The following is an 18,775-nucleotide window of genomic DNA, read 5'->3' as shown; positions in this document are numbered from 1 at the left end:
AGAGAAATGAGAGAAAAGAAAGGAGAAATAGAGGAAAGAAAAAAATTCAACTCAAGACAGCTTCCACCTCTCCTTGGGTACATTTTCTCCCATGATTATTGAAAATTTTTCGTTGTTCGCATTTCCGTCGCGTGTTCTTCGTGTACGTAACATGCTGTACTTTAGCAATGATACACACGACATTCGCACATACGTCGTGGAAACTTCGCACAAATTGCGCAAGAATAGTTTTCGGCTTCATTGTCGGAAAACATTCGGAGAAAAACTTTTCCGAATGTTGGATTTTGTCATTCGCGTCCTTCGCAAATCGTTCGCGTGCTCCGTGAAATCCCACCTTTGAGACGGAATAACTAAACAGCACGAAACCCAAATATATATAAATACAAGTATACGGGTTGAGTGAATGCAGCAATATTTAGATTAGAACAGATCAGTAAATTTTGAGAAAAATCGGACAATTCATTGAAAAGTTTTGATTTATATAAATTTCCCTATGACACGTAGGTGCAATGATATTCACGAAACATAAAGAGTATTCAACATACACATATTTTTCATTTTCTGGCAAAAAAAGAGTGCAGCATTTTCTGGAGACAAGTTACGACGAAATCTAATGTCTGTTGATTATGATTATGGTGCTTGACTGATAAGGTTGGAAATTCTTAGGTTTTAACTTTCAAATGCTATCATTGAAGTCAAGAAACCAGTTCACACATTGAAGACAATGAGATTTATTCTAATTAAAGGAAAACCTACCAAAATTCTACTTGGAAAAAAAAAACTGTGTATTGGTTTCAGGAAATGAAGCCCTGTTTCAGGTTACCGACTTTAAATAGAAATCCAAACGAAAGAAATAACATAAAAACAGTTCTCTTCCCTTGTGAGTTAACGAAATGAGTGCTTGATGAGTTGTGTCCGATTCTTTACCTGTCGAAGCGAAGCAAAACTCTCGTCATCCACTCCGTCGTCTGGTGTATCAAGACTGATCCACATAGTCCAGTTTTGTGGGTGCTCTTTAAGGAATGATTGGAAATGAAGACAAAATACGTACAATCTATATGAGCCATTGAAAAAAAAATGTCATTTTCTTAACCAGCTTTCATCCTGGTTATAAAGATTCTGAAAGAGCATTCTTGGGTGATTTGAACATGGTGGTTTACGGATCTATTATACCTTGGTATTGACCTAAAAGTCTGTGAAATCCCAACACCACATTGGTGAATAAAGTTATATTTCAAAACATATCATTTCATGAATTTGAATGTATCATTTGTTCGAGATTTCACGAAAGTATATAGTATAATACATAAACTGAGGAAATACCTACCTGGAACAAATTTGAAGGACGTTCTAGATCCTGTTGCCGCGTCAACTGCCTCACAAACAATAGTATGGTTGTGCTGGTATTCAATCCATTGTAAAACCGATCGCGTTCTGTAGTTATCGGACACGCTGCTATCGTATCGTGTAAAGTTCGAACTGGATTGAGTCAGTGCTAACCAGTTAAAACCGTCCTCATCCAGTATGTACCAGTTGATAGTCGGTTCGTTGTTCTGCGACGGTCCCCTCGCAAGACATTCAACGAGGAGGTTGGGGTCAGAGGGGTCACTGACCTGGCTGACGGCCAGGATGCGGACATTGTCTTCCGAACTCTCTTCGAAGGCTTGTCATGACATTTCGCAAAAGAGTATACAGTGATAACGATATTGCTAGGATAATTGCTTTTATATACCTAAATCGTAAATCGTAATATAAAGGTATTCGCAAGTTTTTAATCTATTGATGGACATATACCAGTAAATCAATTTGTTTTATATGTGTATATATTACAAAAATACACACAAACACACACACACACACACACACATTACTCTTAGGCCATCATTAAACAGCTCGCTGCATGCTAAGATATATTTCTCACTTGAATATCAGATTAGATTGAAAAAAAGACGTTTTGAAAAAAAAAAATGATATCATGTAACTACCAGTGGTCACAGAGCACGTAATTCTTTTGATGGATCATTTATTAGTATCGATGGCATTATACACATTCTTGGTCGACGACGATTTTCGTAAAATTCTTGATATTACATTAAGCTTCATGATCAAGACAGTGCAATGATAACGCATGTAATTATATTACAGGATGTGTCATGAAAATCGTGGCACTTGTACAAAGTGACCATGAATACCAATATAAATATTGTATTTCTGTCAACTCTCTAAAAAAATCGAGTGAAAATTTTCACTCTTGAATAAGGAGTGAATAACAAAAAAGAGTGAATTTAGATTGAAATTGGAGTGAATTTTGAGTGAAAATGCTCATTTTCACTCATTTTGGAGTGACCTCAGGGATCAATCCCAAATCTTCGAGTGATCCCTGAGGTCACTCTAAAATAAGTGAAAATGAAAATTTTCACTTAAAATTCATTCCAATTTCACTCTAGATCCACTCTTTTCTGTTATTCACTCCTTCAATTTTTTTTAGAAAGTTGATGAAATAATGGTGAAAATTAATGGAATTGTAAAGCAATGCCTTACAGAGAATAATCAAACCAAATCAAATCAAATATGCAATCATTACAACAACAAGTACAGAACTGCGGAGAGCAAGACTCGGGAGCTTACCTGTTGTTTCCTCCGTGTATAATTTTTGAACTTCGGTGTTATCGAACCTTGTGTAGAACACTTTCAGGTCGCTCATAGTCAGCCGCTGAGATTTGTCGATTTTGTTAAAGTTGAGCTCCGGCGCAAAAAGAGTGAGTTTATCTCTCTTCGGTGAATTTGATCTGCTCGCGGAAGTTTCAGCGGTGGAGCTATACACCAGCGTGCCATCAACGTAGATGTTTTTCGTCCCTTTAATCCAGGTGAAGATGTAGTGTTGCCACTGGTCGATGAGAATCTCAGGATTTCCCGAATTTTCAGCGACCATGTTATCAGTGTCGTCGTTGACGTAAAACTGCATTAGCCGCTTGCCAGAAAGGGAGGCCGCTGCAAGGGAGAATATCAAAGGGATGATATAGTTTTGGTCGAAGTGAGGATTCAGCCTTTTATCCTTTTTTTTGTGTGTGAGATACTTTGAAGCCACTCTATGAAATGTGAAACAAAGTGATCCTGATAATAGGAGGGTCACATCTTTTATTATAGGATCGCTGTGTTTAGGATATCTCAATCATTTCAAAACCGAATTTCATCAAATTCCTTTTAGAATTATAATTATGCTCTTTAACATTTTATAAGAGGTTTCTCAATAAATATTATCTAATAAACGTCACCGTTAAAAAAACAAACACTGGAAACCTGAAGCCCCGTCTTAAGCGAAACTGTAACATACCTTTAAATTTTTGTTAACCATTACCTATACGAATCTATCTCCATCCTCAGTTACAAATAATGAGTCATAACTTGAACTCACTGTGCTTGTAATATATACTACATGTATACCCAAGACATAAGTGGCCACTGCTAGTCAGTGATAGTTGACTTGCTTTGCTCATTTCTTTCCAACTCTTTTTCCCCCACCGATGTAGACCCTGTGGAAGACGTGAGGTTATTCGCCGAACACACAGAAGATTTCGTCGAAATAGCTCATGCGCAAAGAGTGATATCCGCCATTTTGTTTCGTCCTCTGTGCAAGGAATTTGAAATAGCTGTATCTTTCGACGGGGATATTAACACTGAACGATGTTTGAACTTATATCATTTGCCCTTTAGGGACTATAAACATTCATAATGATGTTATTGTCTTCGTGCACAGGCACTTATCATGTTGTTCAACTTTTATTTGGTTGGTCGGCCGTATACGCGGTGTTTCACAACGCAATATTGTCACAATGTTAATCAATAATGACGACGATGATATTTCGCCCTGATCAAGATGGTAATGATAGTTAAAATGCTAATGATAACACATCAACAACAAGAATTTTGAAAAGAATGATGACAGTTTATTCGTAGGCCTAAATATCAGATATATAGAAACGGAAATACAAACAAGAATACATTACTTCGTATCGCAAAGCCCCGTCTGTCACCGTGGTTTCCTCCTGACGTCACAATCATATCCTTGACGCTTACCGGAGGGTTTTGGAACTTGATCCAGACACTGATTGTTGCACCCTAAACATGACCAAAACGGATGGAAGTATTGAGCAAGTGCCGTCAGAATATGGAGTAATATGTGAACACATCGGAAGTGGATGGGGCGCTGTGTTTTAGTGGATAAGACTCCCGACTCCCAATCGGACGACTCGAGTTAGATTCCCTCCCAGTGCTTATATACATGTACCTCCATCGGAAAAGATGTTTTATCCGCCAGGTCCCTCTCGACCCAGATGTATGAATAGGTATTTAGCAACGCTCAGGTAATGATAATGGCAGGGCCCTCTAGTAGTCTAAAAGTAGTGGCAACCCTGAACATGCCACTCTGGATGAAAATGACCATATCATTAATCATTATCATTATGTACTGAAGCGAATGCACTTTGCATAGGTTCCCAGTCATGGACTTTGGATGTCCTCTTCACCAAAAGCATGTCCATCTAGCATGTAGTACGTATGTTGGGAGAGACACTTAAATTAACACATGTAGAAATGAATAAAATGTGCCAATGGTCTTTTGCTTTTGGCATGACAATCAGGGCAATCTCAGCATAATATCCAATTCCTGTCAAAGACAGACGGAATCTGAGCAGTTCATTATTGCCGTAAAGCATCGTTCATGTCGAAATTACATTATTATATTTCATGCAACATTGTTTTGAACTTTAGAAAAGAGAAGCAGAAATTAGAAAGAAAAAAAATCCATTGACTTACAGAAGCACAACAGGAAGGCTCGCTAATGCAGATCCCCTCAAAGGTACCGAGATCCACCTGCGCGGTGCCATAATTCATCAGCGCGCACACATGCCGCGAGGCGCTGGGCGCGTCGTCGATGATCAACGTGCTGTAGGTGGCGCTATTCAGGACCCCATCAGCGACACCTGCCACACTACTGTAGACCTTCGTTGTCAATTTCTTCCGATTCGAGCAGTCGGTGGGGGCCGTGTCAGACGCGGAAGTCCGCCCGTTCATTTCCCAGTGCAAGGACGGGGCAGGAAGGGCACCTTGAAAGGTACGGGAAATGGACAACACGAGTAGTACTCAAAAGACGCACATTTATTTTCTATCGATTTTTTTTTTTTGTAACCTTCACGCATAACTTATATGAATTGTTATTAAAACAGTATGTTGCAGGCCCATGCCCGAAGCCAGGATTTTTCAAAGAGGAGGGGTGCGTAGGTCAAGAGATCGGACCTTTGATAACTGCGGCCCAAAGGGGTGGGGTGCCGAGGGTAAATTGTGGCCTCATTTTTTGTGGAATATTCACCAAATTTTAAATGAAATTGAATATTTTAGGGACAAAATAAGAACAAAACCACTTTTCGTGAAAGGCAAACCTGAGCTATATTCCTAATGAGGCCATCAGCCCAGTAAAGCCATGCTGATGTTGACGGTCTCCTGCTTCTTTATTGAATCAGAATTATATAATGCCATTTCTGAATTATATGCAATTATAAATGTTTTACCAAGATTTTTGTTATAGGCCTATATGTATAAACTACACTTTTGTATTGCTCTTTTGTCATTCGGTTATGTCTTGTTGAAATTTGTCACTCCCATGTAAAACATTTTGATTTGATGTGATAAGCAAAATAAATACGAACGAACAAATAAATGGCAAAATCGTGTTGTCTACCAACTTTTGATCAGCGTGTGCGTCTTCACTGTGTTCTACATTAAAGTTTATCGACGTGGACCAAAGGTCTGGGAGAGTTGGTAGGGGGTATTTCCTCTGACACGACGGAGCTTTTGCAATTTCAGAATTGACGTTCAGCTATGTGGTGCACACTTTGGTGGAATGTTTGCAACTTTTAAGGAAAATAGCAAACAAAATATCTAGATGCAACGTGAATGGCTGAAATAAGATTATAGAACTGTCACCTCTTGAACCTCATAGTGAGTCATCACTGTGTACTAAGTTTATGGAGGTGGAGAGAAGGGGGAGGGTGTGTTTCTCCTCTCATAATAGGGAGCTTTAACATTTTCAAAATTAAGAAAAAAAAAACAGCGAGCAGATGCACACTTTTAGCGGAAGATATTGAATTTTTTCAGTCGATCTTTTTTGTTTTGGTAACTTCTGAGCAGTTTCGAGACTACATAATGTACAAAAAATGTTAACAAATATTAAAAGGAAAAACTGAATATTTAACTTAAATTTTAAGTCGGAGAGCCGATGAACACTTTTAGTGAAAGATGTGAGAATTTTTCAATAGATTTATATTTTTGGTAACCCTTTGAGTTCGGGAATGCATAATCTATGGAAAATGCTGAAAGATTAAAAAAAGAAAAAAAAACCAACATGAATATTTAGCTTAAAAAGCCCAGGAAAATTTCATGGTGTCTCGTCCTCCATAGGTAATATGTACAAATCGTATGTGAGGGCGTGTGTGCGTTGTGTGTCTGATGCTGGGTGTTCATGTTGATGATATAATTGGGTGAGGGCGAGGAGGGTGAGGGTGTAAACTTACCCGCTGGAGCGGGGCAGCGGAATCTGATCTCGTAATCATGACACACCTCTCCTGCACCTTGCTGGATGTTCTGACACTGGAGACCGTTGGCCGCATTGGTGCAATCCTGTGCCAAGGTCTGACCAGTGTCCGCCAAGGAAAGCTGCGAGATGCGAGCCCGGCACTCCACATCGACTGGAAAATCGCAGACGCCGCTGTCCAGCTTGTTACATTAATGAGAGCATACAATTGAACGTATCCCTTGAATTGTATTGAAACCAAACGTATCGTCCTGAACTGAACAGAGTCTCAAAACTATTGCCGCCCTATAAGTAATAACAATAATGATGATACTACATGATTGTGAAAATGAAGTTAATATTGAGTCAAAACAATGATAATGAAAGAAGGATCATGTTAAGAATAGAACTAATGACGAAAATTCTAAGTCAATACGGTCCAGTAAGTTGTCATCATAATACGTTTGGCTCTTCTTTTGAGTGTGATGGAGAGGGGATGAATTTGTTACTGCTCAATCCATCATCGTCATAGTTCCATCAACTAAACTTGTTTGTTTGTCTGTATGTTTGTTTTTATTTTACCTAATCACGAAATTAACACGCTCTCGATCAGCTAAGTAAGACATTTTCTTTTTCATAGAGGCCGTGAATACACTGTTATAACAACAAAGAAAAAAAAAGAAATGACACTTGTAATAAGCAGGCTAATCATAAATCAACAGCAAAGACAACTAAGTAAGGCTTTTTTTTCGGAGAGGCCGTAAATACACTATTATAACAGCAGCAAAAAGAAAGAAAGAAGACACTTCTTATGAGCAGGCTAATCACAATGAAATCAACAGCAAAGACAGGACTAAGATACATTCTTTCATGACAGAATGCCGTCTATCGCTTAACTTTTTTTGTGTGTAACTCGTATCATCTTTAGGAAGTATCTAACCGAATTTTCTAACGTTTACTCTTTGAAGTTTAATCTGCTAGGAAAAATCAACGTTATAAACACTATTAGAGGAATAGAATTGAAATGAAGCTGATTTTCATTGAAAAAAAAAATATCTGGAGACAATGCCAGAAGAATCACACATAATATAAGAAAAAAATCGCGTTACATAAAACCCTAAAAGAAAGATTCGAAATATATTATATAAACTTTTAATTCAAGATATTTTCATGAAAGGAACGTTCAAGGTTATAAATCAATTGATGCATTGTGGAAACGCGGCAATACCATGTTCGGTATGATTTCAGTATTAAATCACACTCACCTCTTTGACTGAAGAAAGTGTTTCTGTATCTACGCCATCATCAGGCGTATCTGAGTTATACCAAGCCGTGTAGTAGGGACCGGCTGGGGTTGGGCTGTTAATTGCGCCTGAAAGTTTAGAAAATGTTTTGACTTATAAACAAAGGAATATAATACAGATATACAGGTAAGTGAATATATTTGTCAGATAACCAAACATACATTATGATTACTTTAGTAAGCAGAAATGGATATGGACAGAGAAAGACATTTATTATGTATTTATCAAAAACAGACTTATGTTCACTTATTTTTGATCCAGAAAAGGAACATCCAATACGAATCACAGAAAGAAAGTAAACATTACTCATTATTCACTATAACATTATGAGTATAGCGTCTTTCTTGTTGTTGTCGTAATTCGTTTGTTTATTTGGTTTGGTTTGGTTTGCTTCTGCATTCAAACAAACACCAGTTCACTGTCAAATCCCAAATGTAAAAAGAAAAAAAATGAAGAATGACAAATGCAGTAATTGAAAAAATTGGAACAAAATATTCCAAGAGTAGAAAAACTGCATCGTAGGCAATTGTATCATACTGATGTAAACACATACAGAAACGTAAATAGGAAGTTATAGTAAATGTTTTTCCAGTAAATGAGAGAGATACTAAACGCAGCAGACATCCATTGTCCGCTGTTAGGCTGGAAACGGATGGAGTCTCCTAAAGACAGAAATATTCTCTATTCTGATAACTCCAGAAGGAAAAGTGAGTGATCAAATGGGTGTTGTGCAATTGCAGGTGAGGTGCATAACGCTTTTTGTGAGATGATAGAAACCACTTAAAGAGCATACAATTCTAAGAGCAATTCAAAGTTTATGTTTATTTGCATGGAAATCGGTTTTGGAATGGCTGAGATATCCAACATACAAAGTCAAACAGAGTGGTCCCATTAAAGGTGGGTCCCACCTTTTATTGGGACATCTTTGTTTTGATATCTCAAACATTTTGAAATCAATTTTCATCAAATAAACTTTGAATGTTTCTTAGCATTGCATGTTCTTTCGCATTTGAAAAGAGTTCTCTCATTATCTTACCAAAAAAAATGATAACATGAAACCCCATCTCAATCAAAACTATACCACTCCTTTATTTTAAAAAGTGATGGTCATGGGGAGCATAAATGACTGATTTCTTTTGAATGTATAGAGTTTAGGAATGAGTGCAAACAAATATGTAGTTGAACAACAACTTATATGCAACAACAATTGATGCGTTACAGGCAAAATTGTTAAAGAATTTACCAACCAGAATGTTTGATAGATTTTTGTCTTATTTATAATTTGGGATTTTTTAAATGGAAGTTTCGTAAACTGCGAGTATACCGACACGAATGAACAGAAGTGTTAATCCAAAACATGTTATTAAAAAGTTGAAGTTGATCACGAATGTTGTTTGAATACAGATGACTGCCACAATTGAATATTATTCAAAGTAAAAAACATAAACAAAAACAACCTTTTAAATTCATCGAGCAAAGGAACAGTATGCGTTTAAAAAAGATAAAGAATGCGAGGTGCAAATACGTATGACCTTCTTTGGTTGATTAAAAAAAAGAATTAATGCTTGTAGAACCACAGTTTGTCCATACAATGTTACATTATGTTGTACAGGAGAACAAGGGACTTGCATAACATGAATCACATTGCATGGGGTACAAGAAACAACAGCTTGGAAATTAATCCAGTGCTTTAGAAATGCATGTTACAATATGTTGCAAATGTCCATTCCCAGTCAAGCTTTCATTTAAAAGTACTCCTAAAATTTGAAATGTGTTTTCTACCTTGTGGTATATCATCGACTTGAATATACTTATACACTGTATATCTGCGCGTTTCTTTGCTGTGAGGATGAAGTTTGAAATGCATATTTCTTTAAATATTTAGACTTAATTTACTTTGATACTTGATCAATTTCATAATTCTTAAAGCATCGTGTAAGGAATTACGATCTTTTAGGAGAGTGCAATGATGTGGTCCGCTATACTAAGACAAAAATGAAGGGGAATGTATTGATAATACCGTTGAAATATACAGAAGAAAATCTCATGATAGCGGGTCCAAAATAGAGCCTTTAAGGAACATCCCATTCGACTAAAAGATAACTGGGACCAAACCCATTGAAAGAAACATATTGTTTTCTGTTTGTTAAATGCTCTTTAAGACTTAGAAAGTAGATTAATCATTCCTTCCAGGAGAGTCAGGACAGGTCGTGTATAAATCTTTTTCTATCGTTAAGATGTTAGCTCTGCTGTTGAGCATGTAATGGATTTCCGATGCGGAAGTATTTCCGTTGTTATAAAGTGGCACCGGAGGATAATTTAATCTTCAATAAGGTATGGGCCCTATACTGACCTACTTAATTATGATAGTTAGACATATGCTTATATACTTACACTATTCGTGTATTTTTCTTTTTCTTCCGTTAAGATGTTGAAACTACTGTGGTTGAACATTTAATGACTTTCCGAAGTGGAAAGTATTTCCATTATTCACTTAAAGTAGTACCAGAGGATAATGGTATCAATAAGGTATACCTTTACGGATAGTTTAAACCAAGATGGCGAAATTATACATCCTGTTGGACACCTTTACCATAAACCTTTACTATAAATAGTAAGGGTTGCGTCTTGAGAAAAAAAAACACACCAAGATTTTCTTGATTCAACTTACAGTACGATTGCTCAAACTTGTAAAAGGTAAAAAAAACCCTCTATATTGCTAAATATCCGCGGAGACAAAGAACATATTTACTGTATATGGTTGAATTTCCTTTCAAACAAAATCCACCTGATACTTCCTTATCGCCACACCCTATTATCCTGCAATAGTACACTCTTGACATTTACATGCATGCATACTAAGATATAATGTTGCCCACCTACTGTGGTACACTGCTGCCTTTCTTTCGCTGCTCTCAACCAAGTTTTTCTTTTTTGTTTTTTGTTTTTTTCAGTGACAGATGCAACTGTGTAAAATAAATGTAAGAACATTTGAATCATCTTTACCTGCAACACAGTCCTCTGCTCGAGTAGTGAGAAGGAGGGAGCCGAGTAGTCCACCTGCTACAAACTACAAATAGAACAGAATACACAACATAGAAATTAACACACAAAAACTGTGGAAAAAAAAACACAGATTAAGGACCTTTCTAATGCAAGTACTCTATCACAGTTTTATGCAGTCTAATTCCTCCAGTCTTGATATTCCTTTTTTTTTTTTGGGGGGGGGGGGATAAGCATACAGGTTCCAAACAACATAATTTGAAATCATTAGATGTATACTTACTAATAAAAGAAATTTTAAAAGTCCTGAACTCCCCTTTTTATGTGAATTTGCTCACTCGGTCACACTATATTTCATATACTGAGTCAATAGCTATAGAGGAATTATGATTATAAGCCCTTTATCTAAGTGTTCATGCAAAGACTTTTGAAATCTTAAATGACGTTATATAATACATGATCATTTATCGCATGTCGTCCTTTTGACCAGCTTTTCTCTTGTGTCTATTCAAACTCTTTGCACATTATTCATTTTTACATGAATTCTGTCTAAATATGCTTTGATATGATACATGATTGACTGGAAAGGAGGCTTCTGTATGTCAGTAGACTTAATACACCAAGCAAAATAAATGAAAGAAGTAAGTTTCGAAAACACAGTGGTTTAGTTTAAGAATTGTCACCTAATTCTTTGGAAACATTTTATTTTGTCTTTAAAAGCAAGTAAACGCACTTACCACGGCAAGTACCCCATGGGTAGACATCGTTCCAGCAGCAAGGACGACGTCTTTGAACGTTTATCACCTACACTAATTGTTTAAATACTGCTTCAGTTATTATTCACCCATAATAAAATCACAGGTTTCATCCTTGGTTGCCTTTTAAAATGACCATATACGCCATGATCACAGGTCGAAGGGGCTGCCTTGTAAAACAACAATTTTCAAGGTAAATACTGTTTACGGTTTTACAACCGCCATTGCCACTTCTTTGTTTTTTGGAACTCGATTTGTCAAAATTGGCTATTGTTTTGGTGCAATTTGCCTGCAATATACCTGTTGAACATTGATCCGATCAAGTTATATCACAAACTGACTTTTTTATGAGACCGGAGGAAAAGAAAAAAAAAATCTCAGTCAAGGGTAAGGTCAAACAAACGCGTTTAGATAACAAAGAGGGTAGAACTTGCCGGTAAATATCACCATTGTTAAGATTGTTGTGAACAAAATGACCGAGGTCATATAAAATAGGGTCATTATAGATCAAGCAGTCAAGTCTGCAGTTATATGAGGCAATTCTGTAATAATTAGATGGGAGCAGTAGACGCTTTGGAGAAATCATTGTTTTTCGTCTTTTTTAATATTCCATTCGTCATCACCTCAAACCTACTTCCAGCTTGACACGCGAAGGAGGGAGCAAAACGCGCTTTCACGGTCACCACTTCACCTATATTTTCTCTCTCTCTCTCAGCGGTTGAGAACATTCTTAAGTGCTTTGCATTAGTGCTTTCATTAAAGAAAAATCCCCTCATCCCAATAATTTTATGTCTTATGGTGTTTAAGATTTCCCTGGTAACTTGTCATTAAATAGATTGTCATTGCTGTACAGCTTTTCTTGTAAGAAGAGGACGGTAGGTGGGATTAATGATGTTATGCAAAAGATGGGTTACTGAGACTTTTTGAATTCCCAAAGAACTTGCTAACATAGAAACGTAAGGGGACCATTCCTTTTCCTTGTCATTATTACATCCATTGTTTGTATTCAGCGTTTCAGAGCTTCTAAAGATTAAAGGGGCTGTACAGTACTGGTTGAGGTGGGAATTCATGTTTTTTACATTCCTAAGTGAGATAATGAGAAACCTCTTATGAAATATGAAAGAGCGTGTAATTTTAAGAAGGATTCAACGTTTATTTGATGAAAATAGGTTTTCAAATGGCTGAGATATCAAAAAAAGTGATAATAAGAAAAGACTACAGGCCCCAACTTTATTAGGATCTCTTTGTTTCACCTTGTTTTTTGATATCTCGACCACTTCAAAACCGATTTTCATCAAATAAACTTTTGATACCCCTTGGAATTTCATGCTCTTTGACATCTCATAGAGTGATTTCTGAATATCTCGCAAAACGTTAAAAGCTAAATCCCCACCTCGACCAGAACTGTACACACTTTTAAAGGGATAAACCTGATTATTTCCTGCGGTCTCATGACTTGTAAACATAACTGTATAGATCCTACCACGTGCCAAATATGAAGTATAGTTAGGGTATATGTCTAGATTTTTTTTTCATATAAAAAATTATGTCTCGAAAAATTTTGCCATTGATTTCATTAATGACATGTCTCTGCATATAGATCAGAGACATTCTCTTCCATCAGTCACTTATACGTCAATCTACTTCAATCTACTTCATTTTCTTCTTTTTATCGCACCCACGTAAAGGCGATACAAATGCATTCAATCTGCCAGGCTGGAGTTACTTTCTGCGCATGACCAGAAAAGGACCATCTGAGAAGAGTTTGAATGAACACTGTCATGGACAGTGCCTGGTATCTTTTTTCCCCCTTTGTTTGTTTCATTGTATAGTGAAAGAACACTTCATGTGGCAGGTTCGTACGCCGGACCCAGTCAAGTGCTAAGTTTGCATATTTTGTTCAAACGCACAAACCCGCCCAAACCAAATAACATGCCAAATGCCATAATACAATGAAAGCCTTACTCGCGATGTGTGATAAAGATATTAAAGCGATGCTCCCTATTGGATATCCGGGTAAATTCTAAGGTCTCTGTCACTGTGTGTGTGTGTGTGTGTGTGTGTGTGTGTGTGCAAAAGTCAATCCTGCACCATTATGTATACCTAATGGTCATTTGAAAGAAAAGTGATCAAAGATTTGCCATAAGAGTTACATCACCATAATTGGAAAGCTTCGAAGCTTCTCTACAAAATTTATCAAAATATAATAAGATGGGTTTGAAAAACAGACTAGTTTTTCACAGCTTGCCTGCGTTGCTTGTATCAAGATAATATGGCACTGAGGGGGTTTACCTCGAACTGTAAAGAACTAAACAAGCAAGGGAGCTTGTTTACACCAAAGAAAGTTGAATAACGTATGCTGACGTAAGTGAGTGATATATTTCAAGAGTTATAACCGTTTAAAAATCGATAGTTTCGAAATAACGACAGCTTAAAATCTGGGGTCGTTTGAACAATTTTCTATCGCTTCACTTGTTGATGAAGTAGATACGTCACACATGTAATTAGCCAATGGTGTTAGCTGAAGCAATTTTGATTTCATTTTGTAACCCACTTTACTTCCCCGAAAAGTGCATATCCTTGGCCGATGATGAGCAAAATCAATGCATTGACGCCAATCAATAAGGTAACTAGTGTGATTTATATTAAGAGAACGTTTGCATCTAAGAGGCACTGTCTCTTTTTCCCTTTAGGTAGTTAGTGGCAATTTGTTTTCGACGCCATATTTATCGATCGGTGACACAGAACTTGTTGCTGACGGTGATAGTTGCGGTGTGCGGCAAATATTGCATTCTTCCGAAGGTTGGTCTACTCCGCAATGAAATGAAACGTTTGCAGCTCTTCATTTTCGCCTAAATTAGGTTGACATAATTATCTACGTTCACTGAATTCAATGCGGAAGGTGCATTGTAGGGCCTATAGCGTACTGAAGTCTGTTTTTCCTTTAGTTTTTGTATGCTGCAGCAATCTTTCCTAGCCAAGGCAGTGATAAATTACTTGTGAAAATTTTGTAGGAAATGTGTCGAATCGATAAAATCAATCATGAAGTACGAATAATCAGCAAATCAAGGAAAAACAGAAAAAACAGCAGTCAAGGTCACATTTTAGGCAGCAGTCTGGCTCCGTTCCCTCTCACAATCCAATTCATAAAACAACATAAAATGTATCTCTTATGATTTTACAATGTTTGCGCATGCGTGTACTTTTAGTGAACTACTAAATCTCTTTACAATGTCCTCGAAGAGAATACATAAAATAAGATAGCATAATATTTGTTGAAGCATTGTTTTTTTCAATGGTTATATTTATTTTTCTCGCTGGTACGGTCAAACGTTGGAAGGAGAATTGTTGGTCAGTGTTACACCATTTATGACCACCACATGAAGCAGAATAACTATCTCCTCTTATTCTACGTTCTTTTAGATGGAGAAACAGAATCGTTCACGTTGGTAGCCACACAAGTGTATTCTTCCACAAGTAAGTGAAATTTATTCTTCTGACGTCAAAAGTATACTCAATTATTTCATATGTTGTATCTTAGATGATGGACTAATGTCTGATTTAACTGTAATCAGTAAGAAATTCTAGCATTTCTGTTGATGTTTGCAAATAGCAAGCAAAATTTGAGTAGAAATAATTCTAACAATAGCTAAAAATTTGTATAATCCAATAGTGCCAAGTGGAATATTTTAATGAATGACGCAGTCTGATCATCATAGATAAAGAGAGCAAATAAGATACTGTCATTAATAATGTGTGTGGTCTTTTTGTTTTAATGTTTCCATCTTTGGATCATTACTGATGTGATTTGACATTGTTAGCTGTAATTCGTGTCTTATAATTATGGCAAACTAATTTTCTTTTTCTTGTCTCTTTCTTTTTCAGGTACAACTTGTATTCATCGAAGTATAGGCTGAATGATTTTGGATTAACATTTTTCTTCTCCACTTTTTTTTAATCCATAACTTCTTTCTCCATTATGCCCTACTTATATGAGTAACATCCATTTCTTTTAACTTTCTTGATGTTTCGAGTTAATGTCATTTCAAATTAACCATGGCATTCTTTACATTTGAATGAGTAATTGACATTTGTTTTACCTTCGTTCTCATTTTTTGTACGGTGGTAGTACCGTGGTCTGCACGACTCAACTCATAATTAAGCAGTTCTTAATGATAAGCGTGTTGAATTTTGACTTCATAATGGTTTTTCTTGACATACTCAACCGGCTGTATTATCTGTTTCACAGGAAAACAATTATTGTCACACATGTTTCAGTGCGAAAGGACAATATTTTAAAGCACTCATGTATCATTGTTGCAGTAAAAAGACAAAACATGGACACAATCTACAATAGGAAGGGTGTAAACGTCGTTAACAGCTACATTTTTTTTTTTTTGGAGATACTGGGTCTAATTTCTTATTTTTGAATTCTCCTGATGTATTTTTGGTCAATTTCTCAACCAACTTTTTCATAGATTGCATTGTATTCAATTTCATATTGTTTGTTTGTTTGTTTGTTGCTGTTTGTTTTTTTTTAATCATCATTATCAATGTTACAAGTCATCATTGGTGACGATGGTAATGACGTTTATCGTTGTTATTATAGTCTGGTTGCCTGAGTTTGAGGAACATATATTATAATTCTTCAATGTTACATCGCACTGTCTGTGTCTATTTTCTGGAACAGCGTATATACTATCTCTATTGTGAAGAAGGTGGTTGTTTTCCCGTTTTGAAATGTTGAACATATCCATGTTCATAAGGTGTCGGTCGTCTAGCGTTGCCACATTGCAATATTTTGCTGTGCAAGTGGTAGGTGCAGTAGTTTGCTAGGTAACTCAATAGAAAGAAGACCAATGTCAGCCTATAACTGAAATATAACGATAGTGTTCCAAATGTTGTATTTGTATTTTTAATTGGCACAATTCATTATATCCCTATAATTTTCCGTCAATACTTTGTATGTTTTGTTTCGTTTCATTTTTACTCACATAATTTGTGTTTTCTAATCCATGTGAATCATTTGGCGCTGTTTAATTACGAAATGTTTACTTCATGCAATGGCGTTATGTGGCTTTTTAGACCTCACTTCCTACAAATGTTCCATTTAAAATGTAAAAACAATAAATATTTTATGTATATCCTTCTGTTAACCTGATATTACTGTTGGAATACAACATATAAGTCTTCACCTTCATCTTTCCCGGGGTTTCTGCGGTTAAGATAAATATTGTCATCATATGTTTTCTATTAAATTCATTTACATTACTTTTTGTAGTAATGAATGGAGTTCCTCATAACCTTCACCTAGATTTTAATGATATAATTGCTATACTTCTTCAGCTTGTGATTTATCAATCACAACAAACATCAATGTCTTGCGTTATGTCTTTTCTCCTTTATGGTTGAACGATTAAATTTCAAGAGAATATATTGAAAAGAGGGTTGAAAATCATATTATGTTCTTGAGTTAAAGGTAATGAGATAAATGTAATCGATGGCCGACAAGTAATAACTTTGCCGTTATCATTGTCATTTATCAGAAAGTAGGCAAAATAACTACTTCTTTTCATAATGACATAATTTGTATGTATTATAAATATTAAACGACTTTCTCAATGTGTTCTATAGAAGAGTGAGAAAAAAACTGAACTTTTCTGTATGACAATTGTTCACAATCTGTCATCTCCCAAAATGTATCGTTTCTCTCTTCAACTCAGATGACTATCGGTCTGCTAATTCTCGATCGGCTCATTACGTCGCTCTCGGACTCGACAGGGCAATTCCCTCTACGAAGAATGGACTGATCGAAGTGCGTTACGTTGACGTGGTGGTAGGGTGTGCGAAGTACTGCATCCGGAACTCCCTGTGTGTCAGCTTCAATTTTGAAGATGCCGACGGTGTCGTTGAGAGAAAATGCGAACTCTTCGCGCGCTTATACAAGCGACACCATCTTGTTGAACGGACGGGGACCAGCTACTTTATAGTAAAACCAGATATACAGACTGTTTAAAGGGATGGTATAGTATTGTTTGAGATGAGGATTGTGCTTTGAATTTTTGCGAGATACCAAGAAACCACTTACGAAATGTTACAAAGCATACCATTCTAAGAATAATTCAAAGGTTGTTACTGTAGATGAAAATCGGTTTTGGAATGGCTGAGACATCCAAAACAAAGTAAAACAAAGCGATTGTAATAAAAGTTGGGTCCTACCTTTTACTAGGATGGCTCTGTTTTGGTTATCTCAGCCATTTCAAAACCAGTTTTCATCATTAAACAAACTTTGAATTCCTCTCGGAATTACATGCTCTGTCACATTTTATAAGAAGTTTCTCATTATCTCAACAAGATTGTTAGAAATCTGAAGTTAGGTCTCAACCAAAACTATATGATCTTTTTAAGTATTGGGAGGTTCAAATGATGATAACCCGTACGAGAAGTCACAGCAGGACTTCAAGAAAATGTCATATTCCCCCAAGGAGGTCATGGGGCTTTTACCCTCGCATATTGGCCTCTGTTTATATGTGATGAGAAATGTTCCAAATATCCACGTCAACGATATCTGTCAGAGAGGTAGGGATAGCTTTTTAAAGTGATATAGCAGTTCTAAATTGGCTGTCGTTAGTACGTTGTGAGCTCTGATTTCCTTTGCTAAACATGATAACTAATGCTATACGAAGATTATTTTCCACAAAATTTTGATGTCCATATTCACTTACTTATGAATATTATTAAGTTAACAAATCATCTGAGAAACGTACAAATGTATTCATCGTTTCTCATGGCTATCTTCACACGTGGCAGCATAGTCACCGAATAGAATAGAGAGATATGCAAAGAAAAAAAATACACTTGTAGTTTGAAATAAACTAACAATGGATAGCACTGAATCTCATGTTCTATAATAGGTTTACACTTTATACAACACGGCAAATTGTGAAAGCTGAGGATGAAACGCATAAATACAAGTTTGAGAGTGCAATGCTATAGAATTACTATTTTTTGTTTTGTTCTTTGTAGATGTACATTTAAAGTATGATGCAACTTTAAGTTGGCTAGATGCTGATGTGTCTTTTTTCAGTCCGCATGTTTCTCGCTGATATTATGTGGCAAATTGTTGGATGCCGTGTAAAATTTCC

At 36.3% G+C, this 18,775-nt stretch overlaps 1 protein-coding gene across 1 annotated transcript in view; it reads right to left on the bottom strand.

Moving 5' to 3' along the window:
• The window catches only part of LOC139744331 (uncharacterized), a 30,222-nt gene extending 18,583 nt beyond the window's left edge, over positions 1-11,639 (bottom strand). The window contains exons 1-8 of the mRNA XM_071654772.1: positions 11,613-11,639; positions 10,879-10,942; positions 7,834-7,940; positions 6,570-6,771; positions 4,816-5,105; positions 4,008-4,119; positions 2,629-2,991; positions 1,328-1,663 (exon numbers count right to left, since the gene is read on the bottom strand). Of these exons, the coding sequence (XP_071510873.1) occupies positions 1,328-1,663; positions 2,629-2,991; positions 4,008-4,119; positions 4,816-5,105; positions 6,570-6,771; positions 7,834-7,940; positions 10,879-10,942; positions 11,613-11,639 (1,501 nt within the window). The remainder of the gene's footprint in view (positions 1-1,327; positions 1,664-2,628; positions 2,992-4,007; positions 4,120-4,815; positions 5,106-6,569; positions 6,772-7,833; positions 7,941-10,878; positions 10,943-11,612) is intronic.
• Positions 11,640-18,775: the final 7,136 nt, after the last annotated feature.

This window comes from Diadema antillarum, unplaced genomic scaffold, assembly GCF_040938485.1.
Source record: "Diadema antillarum isolate AM-2024a unplaced genomic scaffold, OU_Dant_1.0 seq00001161_RagTag, whole genome shotgun sequence".
NCBI lineage: Eukaryota > Metazoa > Echinodermata > Echinoidea > Diadematoida > Diadematidae > Diadema > Diadema antillarum.
Note: the sequence above shows the minus strand (reverse complement) of the source record. Positions and strands in the feature narration are given on the sequence as shown.